This window comes from Girardinichthys multiradiatus, chromosome 13 (assembly GCF_021462225.1).
Source record: "Girardinichthys multiradiatus isolate DD_20200921_A chromosome 13, DD_fGirMul_XY1, whole genome shotgun sequence".
Taxonomy (NCBI): domain Eukaryota; kingdom Metazoa; phylum Chordata; class Actinopteri; order Cyprinodontiformes; family Goodeidae; genus Girardinichthys; species Girardinichthys multiradiatus.
In genome coordinates this window covers 14,283,162-14,302,830 of record NC_061806.1, presented here as the reverse complement: position 1 = coordinate 14,302,830, position 19,669 = coordinate 14,283,162, and the positions used below count along the sequence as shown (strand labels likewise).

Here is a 19,669-nt window from a genome sequence, read left to right as displayed (position 1 = left end):
CTCAAAATGGAGAAAACCTTCCTGGATAGCTCCATTGAAGTAATACCTTAGCACCAGAGAGATCTGTTCCTTTTTCTGTACATCTTTTGTTTCATCAGCCATGATCCTGAAGACTTCACTGCTTTTCACTTTTTCTGTAATTTCAGTTCGAGTCATATCTGTTAAACAATCCAGAACCTCGTTCTGGATTAAAATGCTTGTGTGATTTGCGTTATGAGATGAAGTTAACTTTTTTTTACGGCTTTATCAGGGTTAGCAATTGTTAAAATGGCCGTGAAACTTATCAGTCTACAGACTCATTGTAACCTCTTTGGGACATGTTTTGGCCGTAAGTAGCAGCACCTCCCCTGTAGTTTTTGTGTATTCCCTGTTTTCTCTATCTGTCCCCCCTCATTTAAGGTTTGGCTGCATCGGTGGGACTTCTCTACGTTTTCTGATATCTGTGGAGAAAGACAAACAGAATACATGTAAAAATATTATATTCTATGAAGACACACACACACAGAGAAGAAAAAGTAAACTCGTTATAATAATCCACACATGAAAATAAAGGTTTTTTCTTCTGTATTGTGTAAATGATCTTAACATTCATTAAAGTGCACATTTCCTAAAGCTGTTCTCTCTCACACACTCAAACACACACTTTAAGCATTTTTTTTTCCCACATCACAAACCTGATGGTCCAGTGCTAATGGATGCACATGAATCCTCTGTCTGTGTCTCAAACTCTGCTTGCATGTCTCCTTCAGGCTCTTCTTCACTATTAGGATCTTCATCTTTCTCTTGTTCCTGCTCTGGGGCCTTACTGCCACACCCTCCAAAGTTAACTAGCTCTCTTTCTGTGGCTCTCTCAGCCTCCTGATACATCTCTGTCTAGCTCTGTCTCAGCTTCTGCCTCGTAATTCTCATTTTGTAACTATTGACAAAAAAGCAATGGAGAGGAATACAAAGCACATCAGCAAACGAGAATATAAATAACATTACATATGAAAGGCGCTGGTTTGCTTGGATTTGTATTGTGATAACGTTACATCTGGCTTCTATTAACTAAAGTTAGTCAACAATTCCTGACCAGAAGTCTTACTTTATAACAGTTACACAAATAACACAGCTTTGCTTACCTTAGATCTCAGCGATAATTCTTATTGTATGACTCTGGTATGACTCTGTAACATATTCTCTTTCTCCCACGTAGCAGTCAGTGAGCTTCTGGCGTGTACAGGTCCTTCTCAAAATATTAGCATATTGTGATAAAGTTAATTATTTTCCATAATGTCATGATGAAAATTTAACATTCATATATTTTAGATTCATTGCACACTAACTGAAATATTTCAGGTCTTTTATTGTCTTAATACGGATGATTTTGGCATACAGCTCATGAAAACCCAAAATTCCTATCTCACAAAATTAGCATATCATTAAAAGGGTCTCTAAACGAGCTATGAACCTAATCATCTGAATCAACGAGTTAACTCTAAACACCTGCAAAAGATTCCTGAGGCCTTTAAAACTCCCAGCCTGGTTCATCACTCAAAACCCCAATCATGGGTAAGACTGCCGACCTGACTGCTGTCCAGAAGGCCAGTATTGACACCCTCAAGCAAGAGGGTAAGACACAGAAATAAATTTCTGAACGAATAGGCTGTTCTCAGAGTGCTGTATCAAGGCACCTCAATGGGAAGTCTGTGGGAAGGAAAAAGTGTGGCAGAAAACGCTGCACAACGAGAAGAGGTGACCGGACCCTGAGGAAGATTGTGGAGAAGGGCCAATTCCAGACCTTGGGGGACCTGCGGAAGCAGTGGACTGAGTCTGGAGTAGAAACATCCAGAGCCACCGTGCACAGGCGTGTGCAGGAAATGGGCTACAGGTGCCGCATTCCCCAGGTCAAGCCACTTTTGAACCAGAAACAGCGGCAGATGCGCCTGACCTGGGCTACAGAGAAGCAGCACTGGACTGTTGCTCAGTGGTCCAAAGTACTTTTTTCGAATGAAAGCAAATTCTGCATGTCATTCGGAAATCAAGGTGCCAGAGTCTGGAGGAAGACTGGGGAGAAGGAAATGCCAAAATGCCAGAAGTCCAGTGCCAAGTACCCACAGTTAGTGATGGTCTGGGGTGCCGTGTCAGCTGCTGGTGTTGGTCCACTGTGTTTTATCAAGGGCAGGGTCATTGCAGCTAGCTATCAGGAGATTTTGGAGCAGTTCATGCTTCCATCTGCTGAAAAGCTTTATGGAGATGAAGATTTAATTTTTCAGCACGACTTGGCACCTGCTCACAGTGCCAAAACCACTGGTAAATGGTTTACGGACCATGGTATCACTGTGCTCAATTGTCCTGCCAACTCTCCTGACTTGAACCCCATAGAGAATCTGTGGGATATTGTGAAGAGAACGTTGAGAGACTCAAGACCCAACACTCTGGATGAGCTAAAGGCCGCTATCGAAGCATCCTGGGCCTCCATAAGACCTTAGCAGTGCCACAGGCTGATTGCCTCCATGCCACGCCGCATTGAAGCAGTCATTTCTGCAAAAGGATTCCCGACCAAGTATTGAGTGCATAACTGTACATGATTATTTGAAGGTTGACGTTTTTTGTATTAAAAACACTTTTCTTTTATTGGTCGGATGAAATATGCTAATTTTGTGAGATAGGAATTTTGGGTTTTCATGAGCTGTATGCTGTACGCCTGGAGAGGCTGTACCCCGCCTCTCCAGGCGGGGTACAGCCTCTCCAGGCGGGGTACAGCCTCTCCAGGCGGGGTACATCCTGGAGAGGTCGCCAGTCCATCGCAGGGCAGCATCACGTTCATGGATGTGATATATGTGTGTATAATTTTAGCCAGATTCTGTGGAAATATGTGGGGATGTTCTACATTGTTTACTATAGTTTACAGAAAATGGTTAATCTTTAGTTGTTGTTGTTTATTTATATCACTTAAATTTAAGTTAATTGTTTAGAATGATATTTAATATACATTAGCCAAATATGTTAGAAAAACATAAAACATACAAGTTGTCAGGGTGTGATACGTTTGTAGAAGGATCCTTCTGATCCTTGTCAGTAGTAACTGTAATCCTTTGTAATTTGCAAACTATGGCTTAGGCTTAAACATCTCTGGTACACATGTATTTTCATTCTTCTAGCTTCCCTGATGTCACAAATCTCCCATGACACTCGTCTCCATGCGCTCTGTCATGCCTGCACTCTCTTCTTCACCTTTTTTGTCAGCAGTAATTAGATTCAATAATTCTACTCCTTTACAGCTTCACTGTTCCATTTTTCTCTCTCATGTAAATACTTGTGTGTTTACATAATTGTGTCTTGCTTCTAGTGACTTTGATTATGTTTTCTGTAGCCCTGTGTTTGGCTGAATTTAACTGTGAAGAAATAATGGTTGATATTATCTTGCATCAGATTAGGGTCAGTTCTAGGACCCATACTGTTCACTGTTCATACTGTTCATTTAAATATTAGGTCAAGACACAAATACAATTGTCCATGTGTATGCCGACGATATTATTGTTTACATTTGTGCTTGCACTGTTGCACAGACTTTTGATCCTCTGCAGTCTGCAGTTGATGACATCCAGTTACAACTATGACAGCTCAGACAAAGCTAAGGTCATGCTGTTTTCCAACAGAGGGAATGTTCCTGCTGTTCTACCCTGTAGTTTATCCTCAGAAGGTCCCTCTATTGAGCTATTGTATTCATACAATTGGTTTGGCATTGTGATTGATGAAATCTTAACTTTTAAAGTTTATAATGAGAATATTTTAAAAAGACAGACAGAAATTAGGTTTCTTCTATAGAAACAGGTCATATGTTTCTTTTAGTGCAAGGAAACAACTTGTTGCTGCCACCTTCCTGCCTCTTTTAGACTATGGGGACATATTATGTATGAATACCTCGGCACAAACTCTTCAGTCATTGGATTCTGCTTATCAAGGAACGCTAAGGTTTATAACTGGATGGGAACATCTTACCCATTATTGCACTTTGTGGTCTTTAATTAAATGGCTATTTAATTACAGAGTCTTCCACATGTACAATTTCATCTGTAAATCTGTTCTTGGCTTGTTGCCATCATAATCTTCGTATATGTCTCCCAAATACACTAATCACAACCTCCGATCCCAGCATATCATTACCCTGTGCATTCCCTCAGTCCATACAGAATTAGAAACGACAGCCTTCTCTTACTCTGCACCATTAACCTGGAATCATATCCAAAAAAAACTGAAACACTCAGATCTGATTTCTCTGGGTAAATTTCATATACAGGTCGAAAATATTGAGAAAATGGCAGTGGGCTCTTGTTTCTGTTCTTAATTGTACTTTTGTCTGTAATCATGGTTTTGTAATTATTTTTTATTTTAACATGTAGACACTTTTTTAATATGCACTTGTACTGTTGTTCTGTACATAAAATATCTGATTATATAACGTTGGAACAAATCTCTCTTGAAAATGAGAATTTATTTTCTCAATGAGATTTAACCTGTATAAATAAAGGTAAAATAAAAAGAAATAAAAGTTACAATGTATAAATGAGTTTTTTTAATGCATCTTTGCAATTATTACATGCAATGGTTACTGTTCACTGCAGATCTCTGAGTTTTATACCATTTGCATTATGCTTTTAGGATTCAAACATTGCCTTATTTTCTTTTATAAACCCATTCCTGCTTTGTTCCCTTAATCACAAACCTATACCCTTAAAGCATTATGGGGAGTTACGGTCTTTGTGGGAGGGAATGTTCCTTAATATTCCATTCTAAAGCAGGCCTGGTTCCCACTTAAGTTTTTATTTTTATGTTCAGAATTGTAAAGTTGTTTATAGTCTACATTTTGTTGAACGTCCTTATACAGCCTGTGAACCTACTTCTTATACTGTCTAGATTTCCATGTGAGTAGTGTTTCTTACGTATGAGCTGTACCATTGTCTTACTAACCCAGCAAGTATGCTTAAACAGTCTTTATTGTAACACAGGAGAGCTAAAGATTCGTCACTGCTTTGTTGAAATGAGTGTCTGTTGTGACATATCGGTACTCTTCTGTTTTGTGAGCTCTCACTCTGTTAATTTGTGCAGCACTGTTTAGTTCTTCAGAAACGTTGCCCATATATGTATAACAAACACGGTCTGTTCTTTAGAGTCAGACATTAAGTCATCAGTCGCACTCGCATGGTAGGAAACACCAGGCCTTTATTCACAACAGAAACCTTTCTGAATGGTGCAGCCTACTTTACAGACAAACATCTTAGGTAAAGTGCATTCTTGAAATCTTTGGAGCTCAATATCTCTTGCAGCTTAAAAAAACAAACTTTTTTTTTTCCTTTTTTTAATGACAAGGCTGTCTTTCAGCCAAAACAAAAAGTATGATCATGTTTTTCCCTGTTGATCACAGTTGCTATGGTCCTCTGAGGCAATCCTAAAGAAAGACAGCAATCAAGTTACAGTTAAATTCTTGCATCCTTAATATTAAACTGGCAGAAATACCATGAAGCACCTGTAAAGCAGGAGTTGCTTGGTGAGGCTTTCTCTCAACTCCTCCATCTCCTTGGTCTTTCTCTTTTGAATCTCCAGCTCAGTCCTCAGCTCTCGGATGCTCTCCTCCAGAAAATGCACAGCTTCCTGAAATGGGGGCGATGATTAAGCAGACTAGTAAAAGGAATGGCTTTACCAATTTTCAGGGAGGCTCAAGTAGCACAGGTTCCCTACCTTGTAGTGACTTGCATCCTCCTGCCTCTGCATGAAGGTCAGTTTGAGTCTCTCCTCCAAACAAGTCCTCTCCAGTTGCAGTTTCTGAATCTCTTCTCTGAGAAGTTTCAGCTGGACCCTCAGCTCCTGAGACTGCTGTTTGGCTTTCACCACTCCACCAGCTGTTGCCTCTTTCCTCTTTAGCAGTGACACCAAAACGGGTTCATACCTAGGTGAGTAATACTGTATATCGGTTTAAAATTGTCATCAGATTATCAGTGCATAGTAAATTGTCCTTGACTGCCTGGATACTGTATTTGTAAGGATACTGTAATTTAAGTGTAATTTGCATTGGTGTGGACTTTCACTGTCCTTGATGTCCACAGTTGATCTGGGTATTAATTACTGAGATGCTGAAGCTCATGGAAATTGGTATGGGTATGATGATGATGGAAAAGAAAAGAAAAACGAGGAGCGACCTCAGCCAAAATTGTCATTGCAATATTCATTAGTAATATCAGAAGTGCATGTCTCCCTAGTATGAATGGATATTTTGGATGCAGTATTTTCATGCATCTAAAGCATTCTATGACAGGGACATTACCTGTCTTCCAGTGCTTTCAATCCACCCTGCACGTACTGCTCGACATCCCTGCAGGAATTCCTCCTGCAATCGGTCAGCTCCTCCTGAGTGTTGGAGGTCTGTCCAGAGTTTTGGTGGTGAAGCTTTGCTTGTAGCTCCAATAGCTGTTCCTGTTGGGCTGATCTAAGTTGGAAACTCTCTTCTGCCAGTTGTAACACCAGAGAGTTCAGCTTTTCCTGGAAAAAGAAAGAGAAAGTCATTTTAACTAGATGTTTCCTAAAGAATGCGATGCTCCTACAGCTCCTGGTGGGGGTCTTACTTCTTCTGCCCTCAGCAACTCCAAATCACAGCGCTGATTGTTTAGTGTTGCCTGACTGTGGGCACACTCCCTTGCCACTGCAAACAGCCTCCTCCTCAGCCTCCTGTGCTCTTCTTGCAGCCTCTGTCTCTCCAGGCTCACCTTCCATGTCTTCCTCTCTTCTTCTGCCCTTTCCTCCCTGAGGCTGTGAATCTCCTTCTTTCTCTCCTCTCGTCTTCCGTCCTCTTCCAGCTTGAGAATTGCTATCAGCTCTACAGCTTTGCTGTCAATCGACTCCTCAGTGTCGTTTTCAACCTTGCTTTCCCTTGCCACCTCCACTTTGTCTCCAGGACCTCTCAGCTGCAGCACCTCCATCAGCAGCTCTTTTCTTTTTTTTTCTAACCGCTGCACCTCTTCTATGCAGTCCTCCATCTGAGATCTTAGTTTATTCATGTCTATTTCAAGGTCAGTTTTTAATTTATGTCTGTCTTCAGTTGTGAAGCTTGCATTAACTATGCCTATCCTGGCAATGTCTTCCATTGTTTCTGTTTCTTCGTTGAACATATGTTCTGTGTTTATCCCCTCACAGTACATTGGATCTATATTTGCTTGATCTAGAGACCCTTGTGGTTCTAAAAACATAAAGTCAGGGTCCTGATCTACTTTAACATAACCTTGCATCTCTGTTCTCTCCTTTGAACAGCCAGCCACATTATTTTGTGGGCTTTTTTTTCTTGCTGAGTCTATTGTTTCTCCAATCCCATCATCCTTTGAAGCTTTATCTCCTTTAACACAAGAATCAGTATACACTGGCAGCAGTGCTGGGCTGTCTTGCTGTTCCAGCGTCAGAGTTGTACCCTTGTGATGATGAGGATTCTTACGGATGTGCACATATTCTTGGCCTGCATCTGCTGCCTGATTTTGTGCTTCAAAGTCCATGCCAGTCTCGTCCATGCAGCTCTCAAGCATGGCCAACATTCCCAACAGCTGCCCCTCATATTCCAACATGCTGTCACTCAGGCTGTTGCCAGCTGAGGATAGAGGCATCTCTGAGCAGTAAGACGTTCCAGGCCTGTGGATGACTGTGCATAAGCTTTGTCCTTCTGCTGGTTCATTTTCTGTTTGAGTCCCATCCATTTGAGTGTCGATGTAGCAGGAGGAACGATCGGCTTGGGGAGGGCTGCATGCTTCTCCGTAGGTTTCGGGAATGACCTCTTCTTTGCCTCGAATGCAACTCGGCTTACTCAGACTTGCTTTAGAGTAACCCTCAATGTGGCGTGATCTAAAAGGAATACCTGTAAGCTTTTCACAGCTTTTCAGTAAGACATCCATCTCCTGTAGGTATGGCTTTGAAATGGCTGATTGTTTAAGCTGTTTTTCAGTGAAGCTGTGTCCTGTGGGGTTTTGGTTGCCATTACTCGGTTCCACGATGGTTCTATCTGTATCCCCCGTCTCTTCTATGATGAAGAGTGGACCAAATCCAGGGGATGAAATTTCATCCTCTTGATCCTCCATTGGCTTTGCCAAATTTCTGGTGATGTGAACTGCTTTAGATCTGTAACATCCCTTGAAAAAAAGCAAGGAGTCGGTCAGCCACATTATGAAAGACATGACTAAAGAATGTTTCAGTTTTAAAGGTTATGCCTAGTCAGAAAATCTTCTGGTTGTCAGGAAATCTCAAAATTTGTTAAATAAAATCTCAACTAACAGGTAGCAGATAGTACATTGCACCATGAGCCAAAATGGAGAAATATTCTTCGACTATTACTTCCAAAAGACTCTAATGGGTCAGGCGCTGCTAATCAAAGACACAAACCCTTAATCAGCCGGCGGGAATGCCTCTTTATGAGCAGATGCTTTGGCACTGAATTTGTTCTGGATCATTAAGGTGAGTGATAAGGCATTATCAAAGGTGAGGCAATTTCAAAACAATGGGATGTCCATCATTCTATGGCGAGAAAGATTGGAAAATATTCAAGACAATTGCAAGTAAACAGCCCATGGTGGACCTAACGGCACGGTCAACCTAGGGATAGAATGTTCTGCTCTGACAATTTAGAAGCAACCAAAACATCTCAGGCATACCACAAAGACAAATGCATAAAAATTGTGCAACTTTGTTGTGGCCATAGCATTGACAGACAGTCAATGATACGGCTACAAAAAGTCCCACCCTTGACGTGTGGGGACAGGTTACTCTAAAATACACTACCGATCAAAAAATTCAAAAGTTTTAGACACACTTTGTCATTTGATGGTTTTCTTCATGTTTATGACTATTTACATTGTACGTGGATTCTCACTGAAGGCATCAAAACTGTAAATGAACACATATGGGATTATGTTGCAAACAAAAAATTGCAAAAGAACTTTAAACATGTTTTATATTTTAGATTCCTTAAAGTAGCCACCCTTTGCTGTGATAACTGAAATATTAACCTTTAGCCGTCTCTCAATGAACCTCTGGGAAGTTCTTTCAAAACCATTTCGGGTGACCGCCTCATGAAGCTCATGGAGAGAACACCAAGAGGGCAAAGCAGTCATCAAAGCAAAGGAGGTCTAAATAAAAATCTAAAAGAAGAAAATGTTTAGAGTTATTTCACACTTTTTGTTTACTATATAATCAAATGTGTGTTCATCACAGTTTTGTTGCCTTTGGTGAGAATCTACCATGTAAACAGTCATGAAAATAAAGAGACCCATTAAGTGAGCAAGTGTATCTAAAACTTTTGACCAGTTGTGTATGTACACCTCTGCTGTCACTATCTTGCTTGGTGGCTCTTTAGTGCAAAAGTGACAAACTGATTCCATACTACCCCTGCTGCCTTAGTTCTTGTGGAAATAACCCAGAAATGGCAGGAAGACATCTGTCTCAGTTTTGAGTAAGTTGCTTCAGACTTTTACTTTTTTTGAGTAGATGCTGTTGCTCATCTGATTTTGCATTAAAGCTTATTTTAGACTGGTTAAGTGCCAGAAATGTAGTTTGTGAAGTTCTAACGCACAAAACGTTTGAACTAAAAGCAGTTTTATTTACTTTATACTGAGACAGGAAATTGAAGATGTTTCCATGCATGCCAGCGATATGCCTGCTGACACTGATGACATGTCAATAGGGGTGTTAGATTAATATTTTGGAGAGACGCTGTAAATTGCAATGCCATTGGGACTTGTGGACTAATGTAGCAGAGCAGGTTTGCAAAGGGTGTGCTACTGGCAGCTGTCCCTTCAGGGGCAGATGTCCAGGCTCTCAAAGCTTTTGGGAATGTTTGGACAAACCTCAGCAGGCCAGTTCAGGGATTCACATATAAACACTGTAATGCCAACGGTATAAACCAAGGCAGGCGGATTTAAAGCTCTGGCAAGTGGCATCGTATAGATCAAACAAAAAGCGTTACCATAACATGTCATTGTGGCTGTTGATGGACAGATATCTTCATGTGGATGTTTTAAATAGTTTGGTTGAATATTTTCAAATCTAAGACTATCTAGAAGTCTAAGAGTAAATTCAGTAATTTGAGTCAATAATGATTTTCAGACAAATGTTAGCAGTGCAGAAAGGACATGATGATGTTTTTCAACGCCAAGTTGCTTCTCGTTACATTCAAGTTGAGTCTTCTGTGCTTATATGAACCTCAGTCAATAAAACTCTGACCACGACAAGCAAGTGACCAGCTGTCATGTTGTAGGAGAGGCTGCATTCCGCCCAGAGGGACTGCTGACCTACATCTGACACAACATAAATGAAAACCTTTAACCCTTTTTTAGGTAAAAAAAACAAAAAAAAAACAACATGCAGTGTTTATAAAGTATCAATATCAAGTTCTTTGTCTTTGCAATAGTAGAAACTTGTCACGTCGTCAAATTTCAAACTAGCAACAGAAACCACCAAATCTCAAAGACAATACAGCTGTACTTACAATCAGCAAATATCCAAGTTCATCTTTCAGTGTGTTGACTCCCAATGGTAAATGTGTGGAAGGAGTTGAACAAGTTGTGGTTGAGATGACAAAAGCAAGCTGAGCGGGTGGAGAATGAGCAGGAGGAGGGTGCGGTATGAACTGTAAGAGGAGGGGAGGGTGAAAAAGACAGCTGAGCTGACCTCCTTCCTCTCTCACACTCAATGTGCTGCTATGTGTGACCATGACTACCTCAGATCTGTTTAGATTTAATAACAAACACTGGATTTGGAGAAAGAGAACTAGCAGCAAGCTGTTTCAACCTGACAGAATGGGACAGAATACATTCTTTAAACGATTAAATTGGTTTTTTAGTAGTTTATGGCTGTGTAAATGTTTACACATGAGTAAATGAGGTAGCTTTCTGGACATCACTCCAGGATTCCAGCCGTACCTTGTCATTATCGAGAAGTCTTTAAATAGCTGCCTGCACATTTGTGACAACAGTACTTCCCTTGGGAGGGTTGGTTTTCATCTAAACTTCTGACCTGAGTACTTGACCAGAGAAGACAGGAAATACAAGTAGGTACATAGTGAAAAATGTTCTTCTCTATTGATGCAGAGGGTGATTAGATCAAGATGGTAACCAGACTGAGACAATGTGGATGTACAGCATCTAAATGAATTGGAATATCACTGAAATGTAAATTTACTTCGGTAACTGAAATCTAAAAGGAAAACTCACATATGAGTTCACTACAAACAGTAATTTAGATTATTATGAGTTACAGCTAATGAAAACCCAACATTTAGGTCCTCAACAACTAATATTACAAAATACCAGTTTAAAAAAGAATTAGAAATACAGAAAAATACACAATCATAGAGTAGACTACATGGAGGATGAGCCACAAAAGGGCATTGCTAATGAAACTGGCATATTAATGGAAAGTTGAGTGAAAGGAAAAAGTGCATTAGAAGAGCAGGGATAACTGCAGCCTTTGGAGGACTGTGATGCAAAACGCATTTTAGAGTTTGAAGCATATTCGCAAGGTGTTAGTCAGTGCTTCAAGAGCCACCACACACAGCTGTATCCAGACCATGAGCTTTTACTGTTGCATTCCTTTTGTTAGGCAACTCCTCATTGAGAAATAACATTAGAAGCATTTTACCTTGGTCAAGGAAAAAATAGACAAACTGTTGCTTAGAGGTCCAAAGACTTCTCCGATAACAGTGCATTTTGTATTCCATTTGGAAAACCAAAGTCCCAGAGTCTGGAGTAAGAGTGGAGAGGCACAGAACCCGAGTTGCTTGAGGTTAGTTGTGAAATTTCCACGCTTCATTGTGCTCTCTCAAGTACAGTGCAGCCATCAACGAGGAAATTTTAGAGCACTTCTGAGGAGCAGAAGGCCGCTACTGCAGCAACCTGGGCTTCATTAACACCTCAGCAGTACCACAGGATGGTCACATCCATGCTACACCTTAATCATGCAGTAATACATGCAAATGAAGCCCCAACCAAGTATTAAGTTCACACACAGTATACTATATGGACATGTTTTCAGGAAGCTGCCTATTTCCAGTTTTTATTAAACTGAATTTGGGGATCAGTCTGTTGGTTCATTTCTGAGGATGATACACTTTAAAGACCACTAGATGGCATACTACCATAACCTTTAATCTAACCTTATAATAAATGCTGCAGGAATGAAAATGTTGAATTTCTAATCTAATTTTCAAAAGCACTCACTACATCTAAAATTTCTGTACAGTCATTTCAATACTAATGAGCTTTGTATCTGCTCAAGTTTTGATTGGAAAACAAACTTCTACTTTCCAAAAACAGATGTTCCTATGCCTCACTACAGTAATAATTTACTCTGCCTTATCTTCAGTCAGAACCCTGTGGAAAATTGACAGTTACCCTTTTGGAGATACAGACTCAGCGTTTCTATGAAAACCTTTTGCTCACTCTGGGCTCAAGACAAGATGCAAAGTTGATTCAACCCGCTTGACCAAATTACCTTGGTGATTTAGTTAGCCTAGGCTTCAAGAGACTGTAATTTATGTGACGTAATGGCCAACACGTCAGCACTGTAATGATACACACCCACACAGTTACTGGGATTTGGGGATTTTAGGACTCTCCCTGGCATGTTTACCATAAAAAGCAAAGTTTCCATAGTTCATTTTTGACTCCTTTCTGTTCATTTCCTGTGCAGAGAATGTAGGGGATCATCTCTGTGTGTGTGTGTGTGTGTGTGTGTGTGTGTGTGTGTGTGTGTGTGTGTGTGTGTGTGTAAGGGTAACCACAGATTTGAGGGGGTGTTGTGGTTCAGGACTTAATGTCCCGCTGACATAGGCCATATGCTGGACTTTCTTTTGGACTGCTCTGTTACTTTCTGCTCCAATCTACAGTATTGTCCAAACTCACCAGAACATTCTGTCAGTGTGTCCTCCTCCACCTTCTGCTGCTCTTCTCGTCCCACCCTTCAGCTGTAACATATCATTGAACTCGTGCTTTCCTGCGTCACTATTTTCCTATATCAGAAAGATGGGAAACATAACACTGACTTTGTTAGCATTTCAAAGCTTTCTAACTTTTGGATTTGGCATTGTTTTGGCTCACACTTTGAGTTTGGCGGAGGACCACCTAAGCAGGTCATCATGCTGTGTATTGTTGACTAAAATCCAGGCTGGGATCAGTTAAGCTTACAAGAGATACATTTTTGTGTATTTTTGGACTGCCTGGCCAACACACCTTTTTTTGCGGCTTAGAAATTCAAAGCAAATTCAAAGCAAACCTGAAAATGCTTTTTCAAAAATAGATTATTGTTTAAACTCCAATGGGTGGACTGTTAAAACGGGAGGAGCCTTTTTTGCTTTTGCTTTATGTTTTATTTAGATCATGTGGTCTTAACATCTTTAGTTTACAAGGATAATCTGTTCAAAAATATTTAGTTTCATTTCTGGTAAATAGCACAATATGCATTTTTGTTGACTATTAATTCACATCTCAGCAAGGAATCTTTCTTTAGAACCAAACACAGCATGGAAGCAGCTCTTTTGAAACTGCCTAATATTTAAAGGATGAATCAAAACTGTTGTAAACCAACTATTCTTGGGCTATTGGATTTAAGTGCTGCTTTTGATATGGTCAGAAATCTTGCTGGTTACAAAACTAGTTTGGCCTTTGAGGTACAGCATTAAATTAGTTTAAATCACAGCTACCTGAACTTGATGGTTGTGTCTCAGACCATTGTCCAATTTCCAATGGCATCCCTCAAGGCTCAATACTAGGCCAAGTCCTTTGAATCCTCAAGTGTTTCAGTGGAATCGTGTGCCGTTTAATTTTATTGGTTGTTTTGTTTTTCTTAGTTTTTTGGGTGTTTTTCGTACATAGCTAAGCATTAATAACGAGCCATCCATCCATCCATTGTCTATACCCGCTTGTCCTTGCAGGGTCGCTGGGAAGCCTATCTCCAGTGGTCATTGGGCAAGAGACAGGGTACACCCTGGACCCTGCGTGAAAATAATTAATTCAAAATAATACAAAATGTAATGTTCTATGCATCACTATAAAGACTGGTGTTAATTATTTATTTATTTATGTTATTTATTTATTTATTTATGTTTAATGGAGACTTACATTTGTTTTCTTAAGTAATGTTAGAAAACTAATACTGCTCTTAGAAAACAGCTTACAGAACACTGCTAGTATTCACAAGTCGGTTCTTGGCATTATCGCTATGATAAAATAGTTGGAAAACCAGTTTGTTTAGTATTTTGTGTGGAGAGGAGGTCCAGTATGGATGGATAGCATTTTGATTCACAGTTATGTTTTGTAATCTTATTTTGTCATATTGGTTCTTCACTGAAAAGCAACATGCATTTCAGGGAAGTCATCTATCAGTCATCTACTGGTAAAAAGATGACTGCTTGTGGAGCTATAGAAGAACATTTCTTCTTTACTGTCTCTGCACACCTTTCTTTTAAAGCAAACTGGTTTCCATTTTAAAGACATTACTGTCTACCAAAAAGCTCATAACATCTTACCACACTTCTGTCATTGAGGCATAATGCATCATACAGCTATACCGCTGTATAGCCAAGAGTGACATAATGACAGAGAGCTTATCTAGTGTTTACTTTGAGACGAGTGTTTCTGTTGCATGATTGTCAGCCCCAGTCTTTGTTCTGTTATTAGGCGCCTGTTGTTTGAACATGTTGTCTTTAGGGGTCAAAAGGGATCACTTATTAATTTGCTTACAGGGTGCCATGTCTTTTTTGGGAATGTTTTTTCACTGAAGAATGTTTTATCTGTCGCTTTAAAAACCTTTGAATTTCTTAATGATCTTAACTCTTACCTCCAAGCCTAATTCGTTGTGATTTCCATACATAAGGACGTTTCTGGCAGTATTTCTGTTTTGGAAGCAGCCTCTATCTTAGAATGTTGAGACAGAGGCTAGATTGTTTTTTTTTTTCTTTCGAACCTTTTGTGGGAATTGTTTTCTTCGGTGCATCATCTTCATGCTGTTACACAACCATGGCCTCTTTCCATCGAGAGACACAGCTGATGGAAAAGTTGATAAGGAGAGATGAGAAAAAACTGGAAAAGATTAGATCATCTATGTTCAGTCATGAAAGACAAACCATAAATTAAGTTTTTATGTGTTTAGGAAGATGTTTATGGGAGATAGAACTTAAGTACAAGGATGTTTTAATGGACTTTTCAGAATTTTATGCAACATTTGATAGTCTTGAGGAAGGTTGGTCAATTAGGTGGTATGTCATAATAACCCACCCAAATACTCTGCATCTACTGCAATATTAGAACCACAGTCTAAACTTGTGATCACTTTGCAACTGGAATATACACAATATTTCCAAAGGTATTGAGTCACCCATGCAAAACATTGAACTTAATGTTTCAATCAACACCATGGCCACTACTGAATAAATTCAAGCACCTAAGCATGCAGACTGCTTCTACAAACATCAGCAACTCCATCACAGAGATGTAGGTCACCTAAAAATCCCAGCACATTGCACAGGCGTCGTGTAGAGAGTTTCATGGAATAGGTTTCCTTGACCCAGTAGTAGCATCTAAGCCTTACATGACCATGTGCAATACAAAGTGTCCTATGTAATAGTGTGAAGTACATCCCCACTGGTCTCGAGGGAAGTGAAGTACCCTGAAGTACCAAAGTTTCTTCCGGGGATAAAGGTTAAGTAGGATTTTCCAACAGACAACATAAAGGACCTTGCTGTCCACAGTAAGAAGCCTGACAGACTGTGGCTGAACTGGGATCTCACAGAAGAAGTTAGGAGGAAGGTACAGAGCATCAAGAAGCCTCTGACTCTTGGTCCAGGCGTGGACCAGTTTTAAAAGGAATATTCCCCCATTATTGAAATGCGTAATGGGTCAAAACAGTTCTAAGGTGTTGCCTCCTGCCCAGGGAGAAATGTTTGATTTTATGTTAAGAAAATATGGGCCCAAAAGCATCAAGTGCATTCATTAATTTTAGTCTATAGTCCAGCTTTTCTTTACTTTCCTATATCATGTCAGTGCAATGTACTTTTAATGTTTTTTGTCACTTCAATGTACTTTTTTTCATCATGTAAAGCACTTTGAATTGTCTTGTTGCTGAAATGTGCCAAACCTAGACTCATGTGATGGATGAATCAGGGTTTGGCAATTGCCAAACACTCTTCACTTGCCTCACAGCATTGTGCTGAGTAGAGATAGGTGGAGAAGGCATTATGGTCTGGGGTGGTTTTTTTCAGCAATTTGTGGTCCTAACTCTTTGGGACCAGTTTGGGGATTGCCCTTTCCAGTTCAACATGAATGTGATTCAGCACACAAAGCAATATCCATATAGACATGGATTAGTAAGTTATGTGTGGAGAAAATTGACTGTTCTAAGAGTTGAAGAGGCTTGTGGTGGTTTGGGTTCTGTTTTGATTTGTAATTTCTTCAATACCTTGGTCATCTGGTTTCTCTTTTGCACTATGTTCTATAATTCCTGTTTTTCTTGCAACATCCGTACCTGTTGCTTTCTAACGTTTGGCCTTGCACTTTGGTTTGGTGTTTAATCATGTTTAGTTGTTCTTCACATGATCCTTGGTTTGTCCTTGTGTTTATCAGTGTTTTGACATTTCTCTACTCAGCTCCTTCCTTTCTACACCTCTACAGCTGCTTTAAATACAGTTAACCAATCTCATCAGTTTTCCATGCTTGTACTTACCCTCCTCTATACATATTATTCTCAGTTCACTAAGTCAGCTACCAGTTCCTCCTGTAAAGTTCCTGCTTCTCGTCCTGTATAGACCCTTGCTGCTCGCCCAACACCACATTTGAAGTCCTCAGGTGCTCCTGATGAAGGAATCCAGACATTGTTGTTTTTACAATTCTTCAAGACATTGGATGATCAGGCTCTCATATTTCTCACTGTTTTCATTTTGAACTGTCTTTCTCCAGCAACGACTCACCCAGCTCATACTGTTGCAAAAGATTCTCCTGACACACTCGTCTCAAATTTAGACATAAAAAGCTTAGATTTCAAGTTGGTTGTTAGTGTAATGAGTCATCATCTAGTGTGGGTGTAAAATACAAGCCAACGTGTCCACATGCAGGAATTTCCCCAGTCTTTTAAGAAATTGCAATTTACAGATGTAAGATAACTAATGGTGTGCTGTGAATGTTACTTTAAAGCACTGCAATTAGCTATTGTGACCGCTATCTTTAATTAAGTGAGTTTTTATGACATTTTAGAAGTTGCCAAAAATGTTCTGAAAAACATTCAGACTTTGAAGGAACCAACATTTTTATTCAAAAGTGGTTTCACCGGAGTAGATTAGTGTTCCGTTAATGAGATGGTGTGTGAGTTCCGGTCCCTGTTTTCATGTTAAAGAAATGACAGAGGTCACCTCAGGTTTCCTGCTTGTGACATCAACAGGCGACCCACAGCAGAGAGTGAAAACAGATCACTGAACAGGGGAAAGCGGGAGAGACAGGCAGACACAGGGGCAATTTGGGTGGGAATGTTGGAAAGCAGCAGTGGCTTTGTTTTTGTCCAGCCCCAAACACCCCCGCGCCGACCACACCCTCCCAGAAATTCCTGCTGCAAAAATACTTCAACTTTTTTAGCGGAGCAGTTAGAAAAACATGTTTTTTTCGTTTTCCACACGAAAGCCTTGATCCAAAGACAAAGCTTTGTCTAGACCAGGGGTCCTCAGTTAAAATAGCTGGAGGTCCACTTAATCCTTCATCCAAACATTTTGGGATCCGAACATTTTTAATCAAGAGACAAAAATATGTTTGTTGATCTTTATTTGACATTTAATTAACACTAGAGATTCTTTAACTACTGATCAATTATTCATATGCCCATGAAATCATATGCTGCACCAAAAAGAGCAATCCAACTTAAAAACACTTTGAATGGCTCAGTCAAGCTGGGTCTGTGCAACTTGGTATGATTCTGCTCTCCTTGTTGTGCTTGTGGCAGGCAGGGCTCTTTGCTTAACCTTTTCATTAAGTTGTTGATCTTCTTTTCCATAAAGTGTTTCTGCCACAGCTTCCATGCCCTCTTTGATCATTTCCCAGTCAGTGAAACGCTTTTTGTGTACTCCTGTGTACTGTACTCACAATGAACACTCGTATGCTCACTATTGTGCTGTCAGAGACCGTATGCTTCTGTCCATTCATCTTTAAATGTGTGATTTTCACAGTCCAAAGACCAGACACTCCGCAGGGCTATACCATATTAACACGAGATGCGGCGCAATTGAAGTTAGACACTGTTGGACAACATGCAGTAATATATAAATCTTTAAAATCAGGTTGGAACCGGATATGACGGCACGTGTGTCCGGATCCGAACCCTGGTCCGCTAATCCATGAGCTCTGCAGTAGACCAACACAAAGTGTTGGGTAGGAAAAGAATAAATGGTTTTCAAAGCGTTTATTAATAATCCCCCTCCCACCTCCAAGTACACCTGCTTTTTTGGGGTATGCGTCTACCACTTTTGCACATCTAGAGTTACCTTTTTTTGTAAAAATCTCAGTCATGTTGTTTGGACAGAGTGTGTTAAGATCAATTTTCAAATCTCGCAACATATTCTGAATTGCATGATGGTCTGGACTTTGACTGGGCCATTCTAACATCGTCCTACTGGAAGGGATCCTCCAGCTTCTAACAGGTTTACTTCCAGGACTGCCATGTGTCTATCGATCCATTTTCCTATCTTCTCAACTCTGACCAGTTTTTCTGTCCATGCTGAAGAAAAAATGTATGTGTTTGACCATAATGTCCATTGTTTACATTTAGATTAAAAAGGTGGGAAGCGTGTAATCCTGAGGACACTATCCCCATTGTAACGTACAAGGTTGAAAGTGTCATGTTGTGCTGGTGCTTCGCTGCAGAAAGGACTGATGCACTGCACAAAATAGTTGACATCACGAAGAACACTTTGTGGAAACATTGAAGCAACATCTGAAGACATGAGCCAGAAAGTTAAAGCTTCAGCATGAATGGGTCTTTCTTGTAGATAATGACTTCAAGGACACCACCAGAGAATTACAAAGTTCTTTGGTGTGGCAGTCACAAAGCTCTGATCTTATTGATAAAGAAGGTTTGTGGTCAGAGCTGAAAAGGTGTGTGTGAGGAAAACGGCATACAAACCGGACCCTGTTACAAACGTTCTGTCAGGAGGAATGAACCAAACTTCCAACAAACCGTTGGACTTGTGGAAGGTGACCCACAATGTTTCACCCAAGGCCCACAGTTTAAAGGTAATTAAAGCAAATAAAAAGGCACTGTAAATAAACTTTAATTAAAAAAAAGGTTAAGAAATCTCTCTGTGATCACTCATATCAGAATTTAGCAAATACAAATGTTGTTGGTAATCCTACTTGATTTAAAACTTGAATAGTTTAGCTTGATCTAATGACAGAGAGAGAGAAAATGGGTTTAATCTTTTCATACAGTCTACGTAAAGATCTAGTTTTACCTGTAAATCAACTGATTAAATTAAAATCCACCCTGGAGCAAACCACCCTATGACCAGCTGTTAGGTCAGGTATGGCAAGGTCCAGTCCTACTATCCTGCAGCTTTTAGATTCATCCCCTCACAAACACAGCTGAATCAAACAAATGTCTCATTACAAGGCCTCTGCAGAGCTGACTG

General features: G+C 40.1%; 1 protein-coding gene and 1 long non-coding RNA gene across 3 annotated transcripts; both read right to left on the bottom strand.

Annotated features, from left to right (window-relative positions):
- Positions 1 to 5,183: 5,183 nt before the first annotated feature.
- On the bottom strand, positions 5,184 to 10,738 carry sync (syncoilin, intermediate filament protein). 2 transcript variants are annotated; one of them, XM_047383026.1, is made up of 6 exons: positions 10,499 to 10,738; positions 6,603 to 8,147; positions 6,305 to 6,519; positions 5,722 to 5,929; positions 5,510 to 5,634; positions 5,184 to 5,431 (listed from the first exon to the last, which is right to left on the bottom strand). In XM_047383026.1, exons 1-6 carry the CDS (start codon positions 10,721 to 10,723, stop codon positions 5,383 to 5,385), a joined length of 2,367 nt encoding a protein of 788 aa, XP_047238982.1. In that variant the 5' UTR covers positions 10,724 to 10,738; the 3' UTR covers positions 5,184 to 5,382. The 2 variants fall into 2 exon arrangements, with proteins under 2 accessions (XP_047238982.1, XP_047238983.1); XM_047383027.1 differs by having other exon boundaries at positions 6,603 to 8,136; positions 10,499 to 10,639.
- A 4,231-nt stretch (positions 10,739 to 14,969) lies between these two features.
- LOC124878860 lies at positions 14,970 to 16,843 on the bottom strand. Its single transcript, XR_007040874.1, has 2 exons — positions 16,726 to 16,843; positions 14,970 to 15,050 (listed from the first exon to the last, which is right to left on the bottom strand). It is a non-coding gene; the product is annotated as an uncharacterized LOC124878860 (long non-coding RNA).
- Positions 16,844 to 19,669: the final 2,826 nt, after the last annotated feature.